This window comes from Streptopelia decaocto (genome assembly GCF_964273445.1).
Source record: "Streptopelia decaocto genome assembly, chromosome: 7".
NCBI classification, from domain to species: Eukaryota; Metazoa; Chordata; class Aves; order Columbiformes; family Columbidae; genus Streptopelia; species Streptopelia decaocto.
In genome coordinates, this window is record NC_138661.1 from 60,854,938 (window position 1) to 60,880,395 (window position 25,458).

Genomic DNA, 25,458 nt, shown 5'->3' on the forward strand with positions numbered 1-25,458 from the left:
TTTGCAACCTCTTCAAAAGTCTTTCAAATATATGCATTTTGACACTGACTAAAGAACTTATATAAATGGTTCATATTGACCAGTTGAATATTAGTCATGGGTTTTAAGATGGAAGACAAAAATGAGCCTGATTTTCCCGTTTGTAGCAAAACTGTTATTTCAGTAACTTTGAATGACTTTTGTGGTGGGGCAACTAAGCAGGGAAACAGTCTGTTATCTGTGACCAAGCAGCTTAAATTTGATCTATGTGAGGGTTTTATTTAGACAACAGCAGAAAAAGTGGTGAGCCCTGATTTGTGGTTGTTATGGCCCCGTGATACAGACCAGGTCTCTGTTCTTCCTGCAGGACAGGAATTCCTTCCTCAGGGTCCTGTGGCAGCGGCCAGGTCAGTCGTAACTCCTGTGCGCTGCCCCTACCTCTTCACCTCTTAGTACGGCAACACACACGGGGTGTCTCTGGGAAGGGATAACGTTATGTATTCTAGTGGATTGGTGGAAATTCAGTCTCAAGTATATTAAAAAAAAAAAAAGATCTGGAGAAGTACAGCTGTAATATGTACGGTTGTTATCTTTTTGTCAATGAAATGCTGGCTAAGTATTGTGGTCATCTCTGTTCCTAACAAGCTTTGGCCTTACAGAGACACACGGGTCTTACGTTAGTGTAAGTCCTTGCTTGACACCAGACAATGTAGCTACTTAGAGAACAACGCTTTGATACTTGTTCTTGTGGGAGCAGAACCAAAATGTTTGCTTGTTAAAATTCAGAAGCAGAAACCATGGATACTACCTTCAGTTCATCATTTCAAGACAGTCTGAAGGTCTTTAAAATTGAGTCTGTCTTGTGATGTTTGAAATCCTGAGGTAGGTAGGGTTATACTCTTTCATGGTCTGATGGGATAGTTGTAGTATATTCATGCCAGTGCAGGGCAGTAGCTCTGGGAAAAACAATAAAACAAAGCCCCAAAACAACTGTACTACTTCCTTTTCCATGCTTATTTGTGTTTAAAATGAAAACCAAGCCAAAAATAGAGTGAAACCAAATGGATGTGGTGAATTATCGATGAAGCTGTTTGCTTCCTTTCACAACATTTCACTAATTTAAGATGAAAATATTGTTAGTTGCATAATGGCTGTGGCAATTAGTTTTACTCTTTATGAAAACAATTTGCTTCCACATTTGCAAGTTTTGCAGTTTGAATATTCTCTCATAGATAAACTGGAGAGAAAAATATGAGTTTTTATTTTTCAGAAACAAGTTCTAAGAATGGATGAAGACTTTAAAACCCAGGCTCTTGATTCTACTCTTCAAAGTCCATCAGAGACATTACTTTCCATTCGACTGTTAGACTTTAAAACAAGCTTATTGGAGGCGATAGAAGAACTACGTATAAGAAGGGTAAATGTGTTTATATTGTTTTATAGTGTTTCTTTGTCTTATTTCTGTCTCCTTGTATATAATCACAGAAAATGCTGCATAAATGTGGGTAAACTTCATGCTGTATTTTAAGTAATTCATGAACTGGGATTTTTTTTGCTGTTTTTTAATATCATAGATTTAGGCAATGTCTGTTTTAGAAATGTCTCTGTGGACAGCACAAGGACAACAGGGTTGCATGGGAATCAATCTGACTTTCTAATAATAATGTAGAAAGTTGGTACATTTGATCACCAAGCTGTTGACAAAAGTCATCTACCTTAACTTTCTGTATTTCATTGTAGTTCTTTTTTTGAAGGGCAGCCTTTGCTAAGAAAAGGGAAGAAAGAATCCAAGTCATAGCCATGTCCATAAGTCTTTCTCATTTAATAGACTGATTTACCAGTTGCCGGAAAAGCAACGGGTTTGACTTATTTCTATCTGTTTACTTGTGCTTTTCAGCCCCTGAAAGGGCATATAGCTACTGCAATAACCAAATCCACTTTATTTCACTATTTTAAAATTGCTAAACTATTAAGCTGGACCCCTACAATAACAGTATATTTAGTACGGGGGGGGCGTGGTGTGTTTTGTTTCTGAAATATGTGTTGAATAATCTTGTAGTACTAAAGCAAGAATGTTTCTGCACTGTCAAAGGCGGCCACCTTTTATTGTGGTTAATTTTTCAGTTATATTTTTCTGTAGTTACTTTTTCAGTGTGTAAACATTTGTTTCTATTTCTCCCCTTAGCGTTTCTTAACTATTGTATTTTTTTAAAGACCTGAAGTATATCTTTCTGCATTTGATGAGTTTGACCTATTCAAAAGATGTGTATTATTACTTTAAAAATATTAGTGTTGATGACATGCTTGGTTTATGTGATCTAAGTTAAATGCTCTAATCCTCTCTTTAAAAACCATAAGCAAAAGAATGACTGACATAAAAAAAAAAATACATATATATATATATATATATAAAGAAAAGAGCTGCACAATCCTACTTTCTTGGTCCAGTATTGTTGAAATTCACCATGGTCTGATCCATAGACTTTTGTTACAATGGTAGCATTTAGGCAATTCTATTTTTGTATGTAAAAATCTGAAAAATTTAACTGTTATAATAAATATCGGAGTCTACTTTTCCTTATAAGATCTGTTAGCTAAATCTAATTTACACTGGTAACTCAACTTTGCATTTTAATGCACTTGGTCAGAGCTTAAATGTTTATGCTATGGAGTTTCAGCTTTTGAGATTTCTTAGTTTTGTCTCTCTTGTATCTATGTTACTACAGGGGTGACTGATTTGTATACAAGGTCGCCTCAGGAGTGGGAGAATTTTTTGGCTTAGCATTGGTTTTAGTTTCAAAAACAATGCTAATGCCAAGAGCTAATTCCATAGTTGACATGTCTCTCAATTTCGAAAACATCTGTGTCTTCCTTAATCCTAAAAAAGGAGGAAAAAGTACCTGCTTGTAGTTACAAATTTAAGTATTTTAAGTTTAAAAAAAAAAAAGTTAAACATTTTACTAGATCATCAATTTGAAATCCTAAAGTATCCTGCATGCCTTTTTGTTATTTGCTTTGCTTTAACAATCAAATCAGGGCTGCTTGCTTAGTGTGTTTGAAAACTGAAATATAAAACATTAATATTTTGAAGAAGCAAGTGTTATAAAATACAGCCATGCATAGCGTATTTTTAGTTTTTTAAGTAGAACTCTGTATGGATGTTTTTTGCTTTAAAAATGATGCTACCAAATCCTCTTCTGATTTTAGCTATGAATCTCTTTCAAATCCAAACATCATGTGGTTATTCTATACATTTATCATCAACCCTGAGAAAAAAGAGTGCATAATACCAAAATACACCACTAACTCAGAGAGTTATAGCGCTTGTCTTGCACCATGGTAGTTTCTCCATGGACAAGAATAAACCACGCTAATTTAAACTATATCATCCGCTAAAAAAAAAGTCAAGCTGGAGTTAAAGCTCTGCTGGTTTCTCTGGGGCTCGTAGTAGATTGATAGCCTGATGGAGCTGGTGTAGCCTGGTCTAGTGGACTTTACTCTCAGTTTTGTCTTTGACCTGTGGCTTGACCTTAGACAAGATATTTTACCTCTGTTTGCTTCTGTTTCTCTTCCCTTTGTTGGTCTTGCTTGTCACTTAGACAGGAGTCTCTTCAGGACAGGAACTATCAAGTATTTTGAGTTTAATAAACTGTCCTGAATGGTTGGTTGAACTGCAGTATAAATTCAAATTAATAAAAATAAATTTGCAGATGGAATTATCTGTATGAAGTTAGATTAAAAATTAAACACAAAACAATTAAGTATTAAAATATTCTGAGACACTTGATACAACCCGCACTATTTTAAATCAGAATTTTCATTTTTCTGAATGTGATTATTTAATTAAATGCATTCTGTTACTTCAGAGTATCTATCTGTGTTTTTCTTTTGTTGTCTAAACATGTAGCTGTAGTTAAACTCTCGAAAGAACAATAATTTAGAGGGGTTGCTCATAATTCTATTTTTTTTTTCTTTGACTCTTCTGCTATTTTACAGATGAAATCCCAGTTAGTGCTGACTGTGAGTGTTGATTCTGGAGAATACATTGCTTAAATTACTATACTTGATACAGCTTCACTTTATTGCTTTACCTATTGACAGTCTTTGTTCTTAATATGAACTGACTCAGCATGTATGTAATGAGAAGCTACAAAAAATGATTTTACTCTTTCCCCCCCATTCCTCAAGGATCACTTCACACTCCAATGTTTGAATATCCTTCTGTGGCTTTGCCGGTTTAGCTTTCCCACTTGTCAAGCCTTGATATTTTTAGTGAGGAATATCCCATTCACTTTATTCCAAAGTCTCTCAGCCTTGTTCTGTGATCAGCTGAGTTCTTGAGTAGTACGAGTCAATCCTTATCATAAGGGATAAATGTAATGGATTTTAACAGTATCAAGTTGTCGTATAGCAGGTCTAATTGGGAGTCTTTCATGCTTTCTGAAGTACAATGCAATGACGTTAAGTTTAAAGATAATGTTTGCAAGGACAAGAAAGCACCTATTTTGTTTACTGGATTATTTTCTTTTTTCTACTAGATACAGAAAAACATCCTTAGCCAGTAAAGCTTGTAAATGTAAGAAATCAAGGAAATCCTTCCACATAAACGTATTCTAATACCCTGGGGATATGGGTATCATTGGTAGCAGTTGAAGCAGTGGAGGTGTTGATTAGCTGAACAGGAGAAAGCTACATTTTAGTGACTGCTTTTAAAATGTTACTAACATTTTCCTTTGATGCAAAGGACAATTTTCAGTGACCTAACTCTATACCTAAAAACAAGCACCTGTTGAGGCCCTTCTGGTGTCAGATGGGACACCACAAAGTCTTGCTGATACTGTAGATTCTGTCATTTGGGCCTCGAGTTTATTTGATTTGATACTTTTCTGCTTAGTAAAAATTACAAAGAATAAATTTTGCTCTTTTCTGTTGAGCAGTTATGATCTAGATATAACTTGGAAGTGCTTATCTTTTAACTAAAATATTTCTTAAGAATTTTTTTCAGGTCCTAAATTTTCTCATGTTTCTCACAAGGTAATTTTTCTTTACCATAAAAGAGAACTATGTTGTATTAAAGACCATTAGAGTTGCAAAGAGCATTGAGTTTACCTGTGAAAACATTTTCTTTGTTTAAATAAATATTTTAATGTAAGGGTCTTTAAATATTTCCTTTTAAAATCCTGAAATCCACTCCTGAATTTTGTAAATGGAAGCCATAGAGACTTGTTATTGGTAGGTATCATCCTACTATTTACTGTTGAGCACTATATAGAATATCGCCCTTTCCTGAGCTGAAGGACATGGAAAGCACTATTGGAATCAGCCACTGGAGGTGAGGATGTGGTGCCTGATTTGCCAGGGGATTTCGTATCTGTGCTCATGCACAGGTTTGCGGGGTCTCAGGACTTCTCAGATCAGTTCTGTGTTGTGGACAGGCTGGTTGGTACTATCATTTTGCTCCTATTGACTCAATTCTCCTTCTCTGCCTCTAATACTCTCCTTCCTTCTTACTTTTTCCTTTTTTTTCCTGGTTTCTTTCCCTTTCTGCCTTCTTTTCTGCCTTCTTCCATTTTGATATAAATAAGATCTTCCTTTTATGCTTACCCACTTTCATGTTGATGGCCAGTGAGCAGCCACTGAAAAAGAAAATACAGGCATATTTACTCATTTGCTGAAAGAGACAAATCCTGAATGATGTCTGTTGTCGTGACACAGACATTGTGGCTCTCACAACACCTCATCTCAAGTTTTCTCTGGTTGCTGTTCTCCAAAGCTGTAGCTCACACTAATTCTGCAGAGCTGGATGTGCTCTTCCCTTCGGATAGATTTTAGTGAGTTTATCTCAATTCCTCATGCTCTACCTGTGCCATGGTTTGGCTATTCTAATCAGAGTTGAGCAGCACAGTGGCCCGTTTCCAGGTTTTGTTAGAGGGAGGACTTTGCTCACCCTTAACTACTCTCTCCCATTCCTAAAATGCATCTCTGCCTTCTGGCAGCTCTGAAGGGCTTTGCACTGCATGGTGTAGCACCGTGTAGAACGTTGCAGCTCAGGATACCTGAGCTACTCTTGTCCAGAATGGAAGAGATGTATGTAACTGTGCAGAGCTAACACAACTATTGAGCAGCATTTCACAGAGAAGATGGGCAAGTGGAGTTCAGTATTGAGATGAAAGGTGGAAGTGTAAGGTTAGTATTTGCAAATGTCACTTGGGCCCAAAAGGCAAATTGGGTTTTAAGATATTAAGTGAAGAAAGTTGATGAAGCCATAAAATTACTCACCAGAAGAGGTGAACCAGAAGGGCTAAACTGGAGTTATTAGTGGTAATACAATAGTGGTGAACATACCAGTTATGAGCATAACACTCATATTGGTTGTGCTATATCTAGACCTAAAAAAAAAAAAAAAAAAAAAAAAAAAAAAAAACAGAAAAAAAAACCCAAACCAAACCAATAACTAACAAAAACAACCCTAGAAAAAATGCAATACACCCAAAGCTCAGCCTTGGTGGTGGTGTGTTCTGCAGGAGAACCACCACTTTCAGATGTGCAGAATAGCAGAAAAGATCAACAGGGCACCAGAGGCACCTGCTGTGGTTATATGGACAGCGCTGTGGAAAAAATCTACAGTGATCAAAAACACGAGATTGAATGGAGCTGTTGCAGAAATAAAGGTTATGTATTTATTTCTTTATTTTCTTCCCAATGAAAAAGAGTTTGGTTTTAAGTTACCTTCAGGCTGTTGCATAGGATAAGTATAGAATCATGAAAGAATTTTTTTAATACTATATTTTGGAGTTTCGATTAATGAGAAGGACAGTTACTACTTTAGCACATGAGGCAGAAACATCTTCCAGAAATGAAGCGGATGCTAGGGAAATGAAAGATTTTGGTGAGGTTTATCACAAGGAACAATTCTAGCTGCTAACAAACAATAAGAATGGCAAAGAGCTTGATTCGATTTCCTTAAAGGCTACAGTAAAAAGAGGAAATTAAGGGTGGGAGAAGAAACAATGCTAAAATAAGACAGAACAGAAATGCGTGTGGCTTTTCTTTGTTACCTAGAAGTTGGCGAACAGGACACTATTAACACAGGCTGCAGGGACACAGAACAAGTAATCCAAACAGTCTTCAAACTGGATTTTTTGCCTGAGTACTTTTTAGCAAAATGATGGAAACAAGGAGAGCTGGATATTTTTTTAAAAAAAGTATATGGATATAAAAGAATAAGCACTACAGGAGTTTATGGATCTCATGACTGACATACACAACATAGTCATTCAAGTCAGTAAGCAGTGTGTGAGCTTTTAACTTCTGTGTTAGCAAATAATGTGGCTTTTGATTAGGAACTGATTACTTGGAGAGAAGAGAATTATAAGTATCAATGCAAGCATTTAAAGGGATGTATTTAGATAGGTGAGATTAATTTAAATACAGAGCAATTGCCGCCTATGTGGTGAAATCAAAGACAGAGCAATGAAAGGTTTCCAAAGGAAAAGAGGTGGTTGGTGTACATTTCTTTCTCTCTGCTTCTGAAAAAGGAATTTTTTTAAGAATAAATTCCAAATATATGTTTGCTAAGGGTTTTGGTTGACTGTTGTAACTATTACGATTGAAAAATGTTGCATCAGGAACTAAAGTTAGATTAAAGCTGGTTTATAAATATTTTCTCTTTCTTTATCGTTTGTCCTGGGGACAAAACTGAAAAAGGATATTCATGTGATCTTCTAAAAGTTGCACTGGACTGTTTAGTTGGTGAAGGGTAATCTGACTATAGCACGAAACCATCAGAAACTGTAGTTTCTCTGACCACTGTTTGATTGACCTGCATGAGAAATTGGATGTGCAATTTTGTAGGAGGTAGATTATGAGTTCGAAAAGGATAATAAAAGTACCTAGCAGCAGTTTTGGCTGCTTGGACATGAGGCAGCTGTACTCTGTTCCTAAATCTGTTCAGGGTCAAGAATCGAGGGGGCTTGACCAATCCACAGCCCATCTTGTAAAACTACAGCCTGAAGCAAACACTTTAGAGAAGGCTTGACACTTTCGAAAGGTTATAACGAGTAAATAAACCATCAAATTACTCCTCTTTTATTGTTATGGTAGTCTTTTTTAGAAAAACACTTAAATCCGTGTAGTCCTAAGGCACCTAATAAAAAATGAACACTTTTAAGGTTTGGTGGTTTTTTTGATACCTCATCAAAGTTATATACAATATTATTCTCCTAGGTATAACAAAAACGTTTTTGTTTTATTAAACAGCTGGTGGAACTTTTTTTTTAAGTGCTTCACACAACTTTTAAAAGCTTTCAATTCAAAATGGGTAAATTATAAATGTCATGTGAAAGAGGTAAAAATGATGGATAAGGCTTATAATTGTTAGCGATTTCACATGAGAACATTTTTATCATGTAATTGTCATTCTCAGTTTAAGTATTTATGATGTTTATTTTTTTCAACGGTAGTTACATATATACACATTTTTGATACCTTCCAGATTTTCCTTTATAATTTGGGGGTAAATTGGAGGGGGGTTGTTCACTTAGAATTTCAGTTCTTACCCTCTTTAGTATTCAAAGCAAACAGCTCACTTAAAATGGAAATGGAAATTAATGCAGTTTTCAAACTTAATGTATTTATTTAGTTAAAAGTAAAGTGCTTGGTATGGATATGGGAGATAAAAATTACTAATGTCTTCAATTTTAATACACAGTTTCTTAGAACAATTGTAAATTTTTTTTAAACCAATTATCTGCACCAAAGTGTCCTCATTATTTTCAGTGTCCTCATTAGGATTTAAAATACTTACATATTTTAAAATTCAAATTATGTATATGCTGGATTATAAAGTCTGTCAGGTCCATTGTTTATAAAATCTTTTTGTTGTTTTGCACAAAAAAGACCTTTTTATATCCACCAAAGGTTTGGTTTCATTTAGGTAACATTTTTTTGGTAAAGCCAGTTTATTTGAAGTTTTCTTTGTCAAGAATTTGTGACGCTAGTATCTGTTGTGTTGCTCTCCTTTAAAATATGACATTCTTTTCCCTTTATTTCATAGGGAGTTTAATATGGATAGATACTTGTTGATCTCCAACAACCCTTGAAATTAGTGATAAATTTGCCGTAAATTTTAGCGAGGTCAGAATCACAGTGCGTGTATTAAGCATTTTAATCTGTTACCACTTTATCTTCATAGCTGTATTTCTTTTCTGATGCGAGTTGCAGTTTGAAGTTTGTTGTGTAAATGCTCTGCACTGGTACAGATTTTTGGGTTCTTTGAAGCTGGATCTGATCCATGGGGTATCTGCTCACCACCTCCTCCCTCTTTAGTTGTTCATTGGACCAAAGTTCTGGTTTTGTCTCTGAAATACTCGTACATGTGCTCAGGTCTGCACAGGGGAGTGGTAGGAATATGTAGTCTGGAGTTAGGGAAGAATAGTACATCTCAGTTAGTTTAGGAATAGTTTACATGGTGTGCTTAAGGGTCAGATTCTGTAATCTTTACTTCTTAAAATTTTGAACAAGGCTTTTGCTAATAATATATCACTTTAATAGCTTTTATTGCTTAATGGCATAAATTTATTACGATTACACTTCTATAAAAAGCTGTAAGTCAACCTCATTTGTTTTTATCACTCCAGGGAACTAAGGGGGATGTATTTTCTTTCAGTACTTATAGATTAGGATCAGAAAACAAATTAATTGCAACTCTGAAGTACTATTTGTTAGGGCAGAATAGGGAAGCATTGATGTGTGTATGTGTATATGTGTGTATGTGTATATGTGTGTATGTGTATATGTGTGTATGTGTATATGTGTGTATGTGTATATGTGTGTATGTGTATATGTGTGTATGTGTATATGTGTGTATGTGTATATGTGTGTATGTGTATATGTGTGTATGTGTATATGTGTGTATGTGTATATGTGTGTATGTGTATATGTGTGTATGTGTATATGTGTGTATGTGTATATATACACACACACATATACATATATGTATACATATACATATATATATATTTTATTATTATTAATTTTAGCATAAGGCGTATGAAATCTTTAGGTCTCCTCTATCTATATTCTACTGGTACATATCAGAGAAACAAAAGTGGAAGAACTCTTCTCTAGTTCTCTGTGAGCCAAATCTTAATGCTAAATGTATGTTCAACATTTTATATGTAAAATTCATGTGAATGTTTACTTGTGGGATCTAAAAATATACCTCAGCTCTTGAAATCCTTCAGAGTAACCTCCTGTGGATAGGAGTGTATGTTACTTCTGTCCACACATGTGCCTGTAAACGGCCTGTTAATCACGGAAGTCAGTTTTGACCCTAAAACCTATAAAAGATGTCAATGTCAAAAACCTATTTTAAATCACCTTGGGACATATTTTACCTTTTTTTTTTCTATTGATAGTAAAGTGGGACTATGGATCAAACATCAAAGTAAGTGAGAAAGGGTTGCAAAATCTTCTTTAGAACAGTCTTGCATAGATCGTTGAAGTGTAGATAGCCTTGTGTTAAAAACTTGGAACCCTCATTTGTACTGGGTTTAGGAAAGAATTATCTTTAAGAAAGATGCAGTGTATTTTATTTTTTGTAGCCAAACATTTGTGTTATCTGTTTCACTGTGGAAGGAGGAAGAACCTCTGTCTGTTATTTCCCTGTTTCAGAAAATTTATTATTTCAGCCAGAGGTGATTTTTTTTTTTTTCTCTTATGGTAACAGTTGTTCATGGTATTGCAATTCAGTACAATTTTCAAGTAAAATCTCATATCAATAGAATAATTTTTGAGGCCTGCTTTTAATTTTTTACTAGAGAAATCCATAAATGGCCTTTTCCTTGAGCTGTCACTGTTTCCCTTAGAGTTCTAGCTGCTTCTTTTGCAGTAGTCTGGACCATTGAGGTGTGAGTCTTTTGAAGAGTGCTGATTTCTCCGTTAGTTTAAAGTACGGGTTTTAAACTCTGGTGGGGAATTTGAACTCAAAAAAAAGTATAAAGGTGCACTTAATATATCAACACACAGTAACTCAGAACATGGCTCAAGTATTGCGAGTTCTCTTTTACCTTCATGTGGTCAATTTGACCCTTGGTGGAGTGTGTCCAACACACAAGCTCAATAAATGTCGCTACTACACTGATTCATCAAAGAGAAGTAAATCTTACCTTAACGTGGTCACTTTTTCAAGCTGATCATCAGTGTGCAGAGAAAAGGCAGGAAATTAGCTTGTTGAAGCTCAGAACAACACATTAGCCTAGCTCTCTAGGTCTTTAAAGGATATTAATTATTTTGACTGTATGCAGTAATGGGACAGCGGTGAGTTGCTTTTGTGATGGACATCAAAAGCCTAAATACTGTTCCTGCAAGAAGTGTGACTGTTTGATAGGGGAACCTGTTGTTCTTCCTTTGAGTATTGTATTTGTAAAGGGAGGACAGTGCTCATAAAAATTTGGCTCAAAAGGGAAGCTGACTCCAGTTAGGAAAATTTGATTTGAATACCAGAATGTTTCAGAAAAATTCCTATAAATTGTCACCCACTGTGATTATCAGCAGGTAAGTCTTGCAGTAATAGTTTGACTCTTGACAAAGTGCTTCTGCAGGAACAGGAGAAATAATGCACTTTGCTGTTACTGGTCCACCTTCTGAATTGTGAAAGAAACGTCAGACTTTAATAATGTTCTCAGGTTTTCAGGTAGCTTATCTTATAGAAAATGTGTTGATTATCCATGACCTCTGTTCAACTTTTTACTTTTATCTGGTAGGTCAGGACGCTTCTTAGCACAGAAGGTTATGATAAATATTTCACTTTTTCTGTAATAACAAAAGTAATTACTGACATAAAATTTTCAGTTTTCCTGGGAGTTGTCAAAAAGAATAAAGATTCAAATGCACTGAGTTGAATAATTAAACTGTCCCAAAGATTCTGACTCATTAAATATGATTGTCTGTATAATTGACTAACAATTGTTTCTTGAAGCACTTATTGCGGTTTGCTTTCTCCTAATTTCAGCATTTTGAGTGGGTTCATCACAATGTTCAAGTCAAGTCTGGTTTATTCCCTTTGAGTCTGGTCTTGTTGTAAGATGCAGAAGAGAATATGCATGAAGAGGGAACTGTTCCTGCTAATTAAGGCAGCTATAATCCTACTCCCTGGTCTTCTGCTATGGACTTCAAGTTATTTATTCTACAAATTTTCTGACCAAACCAGCTGAACTCATCTGCTCTTTTACCACATTCAGACAGCTGTTGGTTTTTTTGCTATGCGGTGTGTAGGCACATACTGTTCTGTGTACTGTACTGTAAAAGAAGAGTATGAATACACAAGTTCTGCTGGTGTTTGATTTGCAGGTGCTGTCTTACGTAAATTTGTTTTTGTTTTTTAACTAGGAAACAGAGATCAGTTATGAAGATCAAATAAGTAAAATTGTTGTAGAGAAACAGGAACTTGAATGGCAAAAGGTAACTTTCCTACGTGATTTTAGTATTTCAACTGCTGGGATTTAATTTTAATATAATATTAATATGGATTGTGACTTTGTATGGTTCCCTCTTTTTCAGGCTATTTTGATTTCCAGTAGTAGCATGTGGTACCCAATAGTTTATTGTCTATCCATGAACTTCTGTAGCTTTTATATTGATTTGGAGTGTGCCCAACCTCGAAATCTGGTTAACCATCATAATATTTGGCATGACTGGAAATCTTCAGTCAAAAGGGATGTAAATATTGAAGTAATAAGACATTTAGCTTAATATGAAGCATGTTGACACATTAGTGTGGGGGAAGCTGCGCAGTGTCTTCTCTGTATTACACTTGTCTTTGACAAGTGCAAGTGCTGGTGCAATGGTACAAACCACTTCACTTGCATCTTTTGGAGGTGACAGTTTTTCAGAAAAAATTATTTTAAAAGAAACTTATGTTGGACATACTGAAAAAGTGGTTTGCCAGCCTTTAAATGCTCTGAATGAGGTTTTCAGTAAAATAAGTCCAACATTCTTCTTAGGGTTAGGGCTCCTGAGGTTATGCTTTTGTAATACAATCAAACCTATGACCCCTGTCACTAGGTCACGAGATAAAAGGCTTCACCCTGTATATTTTACGATCACAGAAAAAACAATAATTTCAGCTCTATCCTTGATCTTGGAATATTTAACATCTTAGTAGTAATGGAAGACTGTTTCATCTTGGAGTTCATCCTAACCGTTTTAAATTAATAATCCTAACTATGTGTTTTTTTCTGAAAGATATATATGTGCACACAGAAACAGGAAACATTTTCTATTTGTAAGAGCAACAGTGCTTTCAATTTGTAACCCTTCTTAGTTTTTCTTAACCTGGCACTGCAGTTCCTAATAATCTGGGTTCAAAAGGCACGATTTCTGTTCATTCTGAGACCTTAACAGCAATTTAATTTACCATTAATAAAGATGTGGCCTAAAGGCAATTAGATGAACTCTTTTTTTTTCCTGCACTTTACATTTAATGTAGGCATATGCCAAACCTAATGTCAACAATGAGTTGTAGATTTTAGGAGCTTCATGTGAACACAGGTGCAGAGCTCTGGAACTTCAAAGGAACAAGTGAATGAGAGTTTTCTGGTTCTGGAGATTCCAGTAAGATGAAAATGCTGAGTATGGCATTTAAATTGAATTTGTGACCTGATGGTTTCTGAATGCAGAATCACATTGACCTCAGTAGTAGTTCAGTAAGTAAACAGCTTCCCCTGGCTTATCAAAGGTTCTCTTATATATTTTCCTTCAGAGATATCCATTTCGGTCAATATTTCTGTGACTCAGTATATATTTTATTTTTCCTTAAATGTAGCAAACTACTTTAAAATAAAGACATGACTTAAGCTAAGCTTCTGGTTTAAGATTACAATTTTAAAGCAGATCTTTGTCTACATTTTATGAATACTGTTGCTGCTCTTGAAACAACATATGCTAGAGTAGGTAAAACAGAATTACTGGAGATAATATTCTTGAAAATCTAATAAGCATAATCATTATACTGATAGGAAAGGTGATTTCGTGTATATTTTTAAAAAGTAACTTTGTTCTTCACTCTCCCTGCACCACACATCCATATGGAAAACTTGTTCCAAAACTGAAGTTCTGAGAAAGTTATATATAATTGTTTTATTTAATAGTCTCAGCCATGAGGACTGTTAGGAAATGAATATTTGTAGAATCTTCCTAGTCTCTTTCTTAGAGTAAAACACATCCCTTGAATATACAGTACAAGGAAAACTGATATGTTATGAAGAGGTCAGTAATGCTTTTTTCCACTTACCAATTACATCAGTGACAAAACTGGCTTGAATTCCTAGAATCTAGAGAAGTGTCATCTTAATATGGCAGCCCTGTGGACGCAGAGTTGTAATCCTGTGGCGGGTAGGAACACTCCGCTGAGAAGAGCTGAGCTGCCCTCACTGTTGCTGGTTCCCTGGAGCACCTGGTGAGCCCTTTACCCACCAGACAACCTGGGTCTTTGAACTCAGCTCTAGGTGACACCTTGAAAACATTCCTCAGATTTTGATCTTCACATTTTCAAATATTTGTATCTGTCTGCTAGAGGCAAATCAAAACTTTACCCATCTTACAACTAATGAATATGTACTTGAATATAAAGCACCTCACCTCTGTGGATTCTTGTTTTTCTTGTATCAAAAGGCAACAGCTCTCGCTTACTGAAAGCTACACCAGTTTCCTGGAGAAAACACCAATTTTGAAATGGGCTTTATGTCTGAAAAGCTCTGAATACCTCTTTTTAGTCAGGAGAAGACATTAGACTTCTTGTGTGTGAAACCAATGATCAATTGATCTTTTCCCAGCCATTCTTCAGTAGTGTCAATCTCTAGTTATTTTTGCGCAGTCATGACTTAATCGTTCCCTATTTCGCACTAAGATTTCTTAGCTAAACACTCATCTATATTTTGAAATAACTGCTCGAGGACAGAGCCTCTTGACTACCTTTACCTAATACTTTTTAGTGTCTAGAATGTAAAAAATCCCCCTGATTTTACATATCTTCCATATTACTTCACCTCAATTGTATTTAGCTTTGTGGTTTTGTTATGTTTGTTTTTTCCTGTCTTGTATAGGAACATGGTGCTTAAAGGCGTTAAAGATTCCTGACTTGCGGAGTGTAGTTACTAGTCTGTGAGATTTTGATATGAAACAATAACAAAAATAATAGTACATCTTTAAATAATTTGCTTCTTTTTATGGATAAGAGTAAGGCCAGTCAGTAGGATGATAAAAATCTTAAGCTATCACCTTATGCTTAGTTTTTTCTGCTGCCCTTTGACTCTGCCATGTAGTTTGTTAAATGACTAAAATTTAACTAAACCCAGTATAATAGATTGTTATGTTTTAGTGGGATTATATTTTAAAAATGGAGATAAAATTCTGTTTTAACTACCTGGAACTGTGTCAAGATGCTGCTTTCAGATGGCAGTGGGTGTTGGATTACTTCTGCAGGTTGATAGGATGGGTAAGAGTTGCTTTTATGAGTCCTAGCAACAACAAATCTGAATTCCAGAGGTGAGAATTGTTGCCTGTTACGAATTAAAGAGAAGCTGCTACAAAAAAGAGCAATTACCAGTTAACAAATGTATCTTTTTAGTCTTCAGGTTTTGTTCTTAATCAATCATGTCTTTCTAAAAACATTTCACAAGGAATCAGTGTTTTTTCTCGAAGTACTATATGTATGGTTTGCACTAAGATAATACCTAAAACACGCTATTGTTGTTTCACATGAACAGGAAACTCTGCAGCATCAGACGGACACGTTGCACCAACAAAACAAAGAAGCTATGGCAGCTTTTAAAAAACAGGTAGCAAAATAAGGCCACCTAGCTTTGACAACAACATTTTAAAATACGATGGCATTATAGCACGTTATCAGATGGTATTAAAATATTTTCATGTTGCATATAAAATATTACAATATACAGCTCAAAGAAATTATCTATCTATATTCTAGACACAGTATAGTGCCTGTATTTTGGCATTCTTTCCACTAAGCCATTCTTCCTGGGATTTTTCATTTTTATTTTTTCAAAAATTCCTGAAGAAGATAATGCTGCTTTTAATATTTTTTAATGGTTTGTTTTTTGTTGTTGTTTGTTTTGGTTTGGGGGTTTGTGTCATTTTTTTCCCCTCTCTCCAAGATGGCATATCTTTTGCAAGTTGAGATTCATAGACCATGGTAAAAAATGTGCCACATAACTTATTCTGTTCAACTTTTGAAAGTGTGTTTCAGTCTTTCAAGTCATGATTGTGGGCTTTTTTTCTCTGCAATATGTGATCAACAAATATCAGCGCTGAAAGAACTTGCAGAGAACAGTCATAGAAACCGAAACTGTGGCACATAGTGATGAAGAATTTATCCCTAATGCTACATCACAAGTGTGTCACGCAAAAAAGAAATTGACAGGCAATTAGGTTTTTAGTGATTTACAAGCTTGCTGCTTGTGACCCTGTAGATACAGTAGTTAAAGGAAAAAAAAAACCAACAACCAACAGGAAATACGCTGTGCAGGATGTAACTAGATTGTCTTGTCAAGTTGCATGAATAAAATTAATCCCACATGCTCTATTGATTTCTTCTTCTTTTTTTTTCTTTTTTTTTCCACTGACAATGAAGTTTCAGGCACGAGTATTTGCCATGGAAGAAGAAAAGGTACTCTATGTTAAAGTTATTTGGGTTTTTGTCATTCAGTGAAGCACATAAGCAAATGATAATGCTATACAACTTACTGAACATGTTCTCTGTATAAAGTATATTACAATTAAATTAATTTTCCTGCTATGGTCTTTGCAAAGAAGTTCCTTTATAATATTTTTTTACTTTGGGGTTTTTTGTTTATAGAACTTTGATTACTTATGAAACTTTGCTTTAAAATCTGGTTATGCTAAAAATCTGGTAAGGAGGAAGTGTTCTGTGGTAGTTCTATGTTGAAGCTATACAAAATTTGCTTTATTTTGGGGGGTTTGGGACAAATAGTCAAAAGCTTTGCTGACTAGTCGTAAGTGGTGAGAATATACTATTGTGTTTTCACTGTTCTTTTTATAGCAATATATATGTACATATTAAAATGATTCACTAATGAATCATTCCGTTATAGCAGAGTAGTGCTTTACTTTCGTAACATGCTTGTTGATAAATTCTTGCTGTAAATGCACTTATTCTACCCAAATCCTGAAGTACAGCTTTTGTTGAAAGGGAAAATATCAACTTGCTGTAGAAACAAAAGAAAAAGAAATCGATGGACTGAAAGAAGCATTAAAAGCATTACAGGTAAACTATTATTTTTGTTAAATATCTTTCCTTGGTATGCAAGTGGCTTGGTTTCATTTTTTTTCACTGGTAAGAACATAGTTGTTTTTAAGAGGGTCTTTAAGGCCTTCTCATTTAATCTTTCTAGTATATGTACACCTCACTTTCTAACACGGAGTGTCTGGTCTGGTCTGCAGTGCCAAGACTACTCTAACCCTTCCAGCTAAAGTGATTCTCTCCCAGGAGAGCTGCAGACTCAATGAAAGTCCAAATAGCATGTGAAGTGTCCTTTCTTTTGATTTCCACACTCTTCCTTTTCCTTTCTGTTCTTGCTTCTCACCTGTCTGGAAACTCTGGGTTTGGATTGCTACACAGAAACAGAAATTCACACTGGGTCTCCAAGTCACAGTGCTACGTGTGTTCTTTTTAATATTTTCCTTTGTTTCACTAGGAGGTTTCAGTATTTACCACTTAACCCATGGGCTTTCAATGCCTGTTTGTCTATAGAATTGTCAGATAAACACACAATTTATTCTGGTGTGGTTTGGTGTTATTTCTGTGTAGTATTTTATATCACTACGTTTTGCTGGAGCAGTTGTGACTCTGATTCATGGCTACTTGAATTAGTGGAAGACATAGGAGCATAGCGAATATTTGGGTTTCTTTTAAAGTCCAAGGCAGATATGTAGAAAACTGATTAAAAGAGTAGAACTCTGAAGGTTTTTGTTCATCACAGAAGAGAATTAGCATTGTAATGCAGTGTCAGATTTCAGGTATTGCCAGGAACTAATTATTTTTCTACCCAAAACTGAGTGGGATAATAATAATGAAAACAAAATGGTTCTAATGGATTTTGCATAACCCATGATTTTGTGGCATGTTTGGTTCTTATTAACATTCTCTTATGGGATGCATTCACTTGGTATCAGGCTGTTTGTTTAATCATTATCAGTTAGCACTGAAGGTATTTTAGGAGCAAATGGAATTTATTCCCATGGCTGGTTGCCTGTGCAATAGCTGTAAGGATTTTGTTGCCTTGTTTGAACCTTGGCATATCACAGATGATGTAGAATATCCCTCTATGGTCTGCTGAACATAATATGTGGACAGCAAGAGTAATGGAAGATTCCACTGGTCTTTCTTTTGTAAGATAAAACAGAAATTAAAAAAAAAAAAAAAAAAAAAAAAAAAGCTTAACATTAAATGTTTAATGTACACAGATCAAACATTTGTGTAACAGTATAGTTCAGATCTAGGAAATTCCGTTGTGACTTGAGAAAGCAGGGAGTCACAATGAACCTGTGAACCTAGAAATATAGTTTGGAAATCAGCCTGGAAAAAGAGTAAAGAATTTGTAACTTGGTTTTGTAGCCCTCTCTACCCAGAGAGTCAGAGTTCTACATTAAAATGATTGTTTTCTGGGCTTAGTTTTCCTAGAAATGAAGTTTTCTGTAGAAGATTTACACACACTGGGTTCTTTGACATTTCTTTCTAGACATTGTCAATGTTTCTTTAAATGTTCTTGGAGATAGAGAGACTAAAGCTTTTGCGATCTTAAGTACTATGCAAGTCAAAATTCTCTGATGGCAATGGTGTATGAAAAAGTGTTAATGACTTCAAATGCCAGTCTTATTAAAGCATGCAGGATTGTTGAAATATGTCTTTCTATGCCACCATTCAGAGTTATCTACCTAGAATTTTTTTCCAACAGGGAACATCCCTATTCCTCTAGGACCTGAAGGGAATACTTTTATCTGTTTTCTGCCCTATTTATTTCTTAGGGTCTGGTTTACAGACTGTAACATTATTTTTATGATATGTGTCAGAAAACACAAGGATTTATTCATTTTTCAAAATTTCTCTAGTAAAAAAAAAAAAACAGTCTAAAGCATTTTTACATAATTTAAATATTGAAGTGGAATTATGTGATCTAATAAATAGTGTAATCACTAATTCAGAACCAGTATTACTGTATTGGATTGGCAATAAATGCAATTAAATCTTTGGTATGAGAATACTTAAATATGCAGGTTGTCATTGGGAAAAATGTAACTACAATTTAATATCTTTCATTTTACAGATTTCAAAATACACTTTACAGAAGAAACTGAATGAAATGGTAAGAAAATAATAAAAGGAAAAAAATAACAACTTTTATGAAAAGAAAATGTTACTTAGAGTATAATGCAATACTACATGTTGTGTGACAATTGTTACAAATAACCAAAAGAGATTATATCAGCTTGGAATGTGAAAAACTTTCAAATAACAATGGCTTTAGTTTGTTATAGTTCAATGTCTGCTGTTAGTCATGTGGATTTTTTTCCCCCTGAATTAAAGCATAATTATTATATTCTTTATAGATTAGAGTGCAGGTGGGTTTTTTATAGATGTGATTTGAATAATGTAGCTGTATTAACCTTAGAGGATCTAGCATATTCCTCTCAAAGAAGCAACAGAGAATTCCAAGCCGTTCTTAGTTTTGTTTTTAAGAAAAACGGGTAATGTTTTTCCTCTCACTCTTTTTCACTCTTCTCAGAATTACTTCTTAACATCAGTTCCCCTGAACAGTTTAGATTTCATCCAGTCCAGCTTTACTCCCTTTGACACAGAGAATAAATTTTGGTAGACTGACAGCAGAGTCGCTCTGAACCCTGTTGTCCGTTTTAGGAAGTGAAAGAGTGAGCTGCAGAAACATTGCTGAGCTTGATTGAATCAATGCTCTGAAAATTCTGCTGCTGCTCAACTGGAAAGAATAAAGATAATATTGTCAGACCATTACAAACTGTGATTTTAATTAAGAAGCTCAAAAAACTAGGGTCCAGTTTAGCTTTAAGTACCATGACATTTGTACTGAAAGTCATCTTCAACGCTACAGTGGTTTTACACAAAATATGGTGAAATTGAATAATGTGCCCTCTGACCTGGGAGATAAGGCTACAAGTTAAAGATCAAAGGCAACATAAAATGTGTTTTGTTTTACTTCACTTTTAACTTGAATTTATTCTTAAAATACATCTAATCTAAAAATGTCTTTCAAATATACAAAATTATTGAACTTACATTTAGGTCATTTCACATATTACCTTTCATAACTTGCAAGTTCAGTCTTCTGTATGAATGAGAATATTTAAATCATGACACCTTTTCTATGAGCTGGAAATACATCTGTGCTGCTTAAACAAATATCTTCCTTTCTTATGTTTATAAACTTTTTTGATAATTGATTATTTGAGTATTTCTGAACCACTGGGGTACGGTGACTGAGACAGAGTATGGTTAAATGGTATTGAGTGAGAGGACAAGGTATTAGAAATCCTCTTTTGCATGTAGAAGATGCTCTGATATGAAATGATTAAAACAAAAACCCACAAGGTAAACAGAAATTAATTATTTCCCACAACCTTATACAGTAGCAGGCTAATACAGTTTTAAACTGGGTGACATTCTCCCAACTTTACTCCTTGAGTAGTTGCACTGAAATAAATGGTGCATTCTAGGGATCAAAGCAGTAGTGGCCCATGTGGCACTCTTAGTCAGTTACCACAAATGGCAAAATGTTTAAAAGTAAAACAGATGAAATTCCAAACTATTCATGTATCTGAGACCCTTTTCTATTTCAGTTTTAAGTTGGTTAAAGACAGATTAGCGCATGCCCTGGCTGCTGTTTTGAAAGTAAGCAGATGTGCTGTTCATATCTGGCACCCTGGAAACCCTGCCAGGCAGTGCAGTACCTTGTGTGTGCTGGGGACCCAGCACGCCTTAGCTTGGAGCATCTCATTCTGGTTTTGTTCCTTTAATCCTCTTCTTTTAGTCTATCATGTGCAATGTCAATATATTGCATGTACACCATATTTCAGCACGCTATCCACTTAAGTTTATGTGAAAATCGTGGTGCTGATGTAAGTCTTATGATATCTGCTGGAATTCTGAAATACTGGAAGTTTTTGTTCCGTATCGACAGACTGTACAGAGACAAAGAAATAAAGGATTTATATTTCTTCCATCTGTCCTTTGTTTCCACAGTAAGTGTTGATTGTTGTGTGCGGTGTAGGCACTTTGCACCTCAGTGTATATGGATAGTAGTACTCAAGCAATCAGGAGGCTACAGGATGGTAACTACAAAGCTAATTGTTCGATGGAATAAGCTAGAGTGTAGGTTCTCTATTGTGTTCTTTTTCTTGATGCTGAAATAAAAAAATAACTGGAGGAAAATGGCCTTGGTCAGGTGTTTGTTTCCTCCTTCATTAGTTTTCTGGGAGATGATATCATGTAGAATGCTGGAACTTTCTGAGTGTAGAATAAAAGTTCATCTGTTCATGTATTCCCTTGTTAACTTGCATTAGCTGATCGTGGAATTGTCTGAGAGAGTCAGCATTTAGAGTTGTCTTTTGCAGGACCTAAATCTTAAATATGTGTCATGGTGCTGAAATATAAAAAAAAGAAGGATGACATTAAGGCTAATATTAGCTAGTTTAGAGATCAAATCTTGTGTGCAGTTCAGAAGAGCAAATGTGGAGTGCAAGATCCCTGTGCAGTCAGTGGGGAGACGTCCCTGTTTACAAGGTAATGATTCAGTGTATCATTGTTAATGAGTGAAGTGGATGGGGTGAGTGCCTCTGGTAATTAGTCCAGTTTCACTTGCTGACTCTGTTTATATTGGTAAATGAAATGTTTGTGAGACCATTTAGTGAAGCTGGAGTCAAATGGTATGAAATGGTTTGGGTTCATTAAACTCTGCTGCTCTTCAGATGAGGGGATCTGCATCCGAATAACGCACGTTGCTCCCAGCAGATGGGAGCCTGAGCTGTGCCCAGGAACTGCTCACATCGGTGCTACTTGGCACAAGCCAAAATGTGTCAGGGACACTTGAGGCATTTCCCAAGCACTGCCCTGCCACCACTTAGTCTTCTAATACAGATATAGTTGCCAAATGGATGAAAAAGAAATTCCTATAAAAGGCTAAATGTAATTTTGAAAGTTGGTTTGTTATTAATAATCCAAGCTAGGAATGTTATTTTTATTTCCTTTACACATTTTTTTTTAGAATTTTGCCAGTAGCTATACTATGTTGCTTAAAAATACAGTGAGAAGGCAGTGGTACAGTATAAATTTGAAATCATTATTTTAAAGTAGAGAAATGGTGGAAATTAAAGGACTATCGTGGAGAAAAATTCCTGTTTTGAAGATTTACAGTTGGTAACTCTTTGCATAATTTTCACGTGATCTCACCTTAGGTTGCCACTGCAACTTATTTGTTTCTCTGACACTTTCACCTCCCAGTTACCACCTTCTGCTTCACTGAGTAACTCTGACTAGTGACTCCATTTCCAGAATATCTTTGAGATATGAGCAATTCCCTCTTTGTCTTCCTTCGGTCACCTACCTGACCCTGAGCTATTTCTCTGGTCTAGTTCCACCAAGAAATCATTGTGCCTCAACAAACCATATGGCCATAATCAGTTCCACTCCCCATCCCAGCTTATCTTTATTACTGGTGGAGGGCAGGGCAATAATTCTGTTCTTGCAGTATCAGACATTAGGAAGGAGAACCAAGATTCTGTGGATCTTACTCCAACGCCAGGGTCATACCCTCCCTGTCCTGCAGTGTCTCCTTGATCATCTTCTATGGAAGAATATTTTAAGACCTTTTAACTGTGAGCAGAAGAATCAGGAACTCAGGCTTTTATTTTACTGTGTGCTAGGCCTGGAGAGCACCTTGCCATCAAAAATCATATTTCAGCAAGTGGTAAGCTCTCAATAAAACTCTTGAGGATATTGCAGGTCAATTCCTTTTCTCACTGGAAAGACTCCTATGAAATAACAAAGCATATTTCTGCTTTTTTAGGGAGGAGGAGGAGGGACTAACACTGGCTTGCTGACTAAAGAAAGAAATTGGGACAACACTAAGAAAAATCCATGCAAAAGAAAGTGCAAAAACCCCTCAGATCTTGCAACAAGTCTCAAATTAGCGATTCCTCCCTCTTCTTCAGTCTCCTAGAATAAATACACCTAAATGACTATCAGGAAAAAGTTATCCTTTTTATTTTTTCTATTATAAGTTCCACATGCTAACATTAGCTAAGCACAGTTCTTCAACAGTTTACTTAGCAAAAAGAGAAAGAATATGAACATTCACAACCTACATCCCTTGCAGTGATTCTGTAAGTGGTGGTGTTTCTTAACCAGTGCTTCCATTATGACTTTCTATTCGCTGTAGTGTGTTTAATTTCATACCTTATAAAACATGAGAAATTTGTATTGTATAGTCCTGTTTTTCTAGCCTTATGTTGGTCATTTCTTTTGATTACTAACAGCTTTTATTATCCTCTGATGCTTAGACACGTATTGCATTTGTTACTCTATGGAAATGGAGCCTTACAGAAGCCAGACAGACTGGCCAGATTCATCCTGGTGTAATTTGAATTTACACACAGGAATGAATTTGGCCCAATTCATTTTAATTGCTATGTTGCTCTACTGTAGATTAGAAATAGATTAGATGTCTAAATAAATGGATATAGTTTGAGGAATTAATTTAACCCACTCTCTTCAGAGAAAATTCATTTTTCAATTGACCAAATAATACCTACAAAGCTATTAACAAAAATACAGTATAAAGAGGAACACAAAAAACCTTGGCATATATGAAAGAAAGAATAACAAATAGCAAGTAATTTTTAAAAAATCAGTGTCATTTGTCACTGAATAAAGATTCCTTTGAATGTTTTTTCAGTCACCTCATCACAAGATGAGAGGGAGATTGGTAAAATCCATGAAACTAAAATACACTTGTCTTGTGGGATTCATTGCAATGACATATTACTTAGGCCAAGATGTTAACAGAACTTTAAAAAGAAGTGTTAGATGCTTACAAAAGGAGTTAGATACATAATCCTAGAATTAAAGTGAATTAATTATATTTCAAGATACTACAACTGCTAATCGATACTGAGGAATTAATAATTATTTATTAAAGATTACTTTTTTTTCTAGGAAGCCTAGGGTATTAATCTGCAGTAGTTTCACTAATCTAAATCAAAGTCACCACTGCTCTTTATAATTAGTTGATGCACTTCTATTTTTTAGCAAGTATGTTGAAATTCTTTTATTTAGGCATGTCCAATATACAGATTCTCTACTATTTGTTCCTGCACTATGTCGTTTCTAACAATCCCAGAAACAGAATGGGTGATGCTGCCTGGTGTCTCTGGAGACGGCTCAGTCTAACCCTGCCCTGCCCAAGGCAGGCTCAGCTGGAGCTGCTTGGAACCACGTCCAGTTGGGTTGTGAATATCTCCAGCAACAGAGACTCTGCAGCCTGTCTGTGCAACCTGTTTCAATGTTCAACCTTCTATACAGTAACTTTTTTCCCTTCAAGTTTAAGTGCAGTTTTGTGTGTTTGGCTTTATGCCTGTTGCCTGTTTTCCTGTCAGTGGACAGCACTGGGAGGAGTGCGGCTTTATTGTCTTTATTTTCTCCCTCCTCACCTGGGATTTATACACCTTGATAAGGTCCCCCTGGAGTCATCTCCTCTTTGGGCTGAACAGTCCCAGCTCCCTCAGCCTCTCCTCACCTGTCAGGTGCTCAAATCCCGTGATTATCACAGTGGCCCTATACTTTGAACACTCCAGTATTGACAACAAACAAACAAAACCCACCACAATATTTTTGAGTTTGTATTGCAATGGCCTAAAAAGTCTTGTTTATTAAAACCATGTTATGCTGGAATGTGTTTAAGGCGATAAGAGGAAAACAGTACTTTACTGGTGGCTTTACAAAGAAGACTGAAAGCTATTTGCACAATAGATTGCTTCTGTTTTGTAACTGGAGACAAATGTCCATAGGCCTTATTTTCATCATGCAGACATGAGCACTGTTGCCAAAGTTTAAGGAGCTCCTGCTCTTACCTGTCTCCAGCCACATCATCATTTCTGCTCTGTGCTCCTCTGTGTGGGTGCTGGGACAACAGGTTGTGGGGGGCTGTGATTGAAGCTGTCTAGAGTTTTTAAGCAGGCCCTGTATTTTGTTGCGTTGCTGCAACCTGAGAGCTTGGTGCACTTGGTTTAATAGGACAGTAGGGACAAGTGAGCAGCTGGGGCAATGAGGTGCAAGCTGCCAAGGCCACTGGGTTGTTTTCAATCTGCAACCAAAGACGTGGCCAGGTACTGAGTAGCTGATGTGGGGTGGGTACT

General features: G+C 35.7%; 2 protein-coding genes across 2 annotated transcripts in view; one reads left to right on the plus strand and one right to left on the minus strand.

Moving 5' to 3' along the window:
- The window catches only part of TCP11L1 (t-complex 11 like 1), a 252,619-nt gene that overhangs the window by 125,461 nt on the left and 101,700 nt on the right, over positions 1–25,458 (minus strand). The gene's annotated exons all lie outside the window — the stretch shown is intronic.
- The window catches only part of CCDC73 (coiled-coil domain containing 73), an 81,288-nt gene that overhangs the window by 23,036 nt on the left and 32,794 nt on the right, over positions 1–25,458 (plus strand). Inside the window, exons 2-7 of the mRNA XM_082059030.1 lie at positions 1,250–1,396; positions 12,370–12,441; positions 15,747–15,818; positions 16,631–16,666; positions 17,210–17,284; positions 19,344–19,382. Coding sequence (XP_081915156.1) covers positions 1,265–1,396; positions 12,370–12,441; positions 15,747–15,818; positions 16,631–16,666; positions 17,210–17,284; positions 19,344–19,382 — 426 coding nt within the window. The 5' untranslated portion in view covers positions 1,250–1,264. The remainder of the gene's footprint in view (positions 1–1,249; positions 1,397–12,369; positions 12,442–15,746; positions 15,819–16,630; positions 16,667–17,209; positions 17,285–19,343; positions 19,383–25,458) is intronic.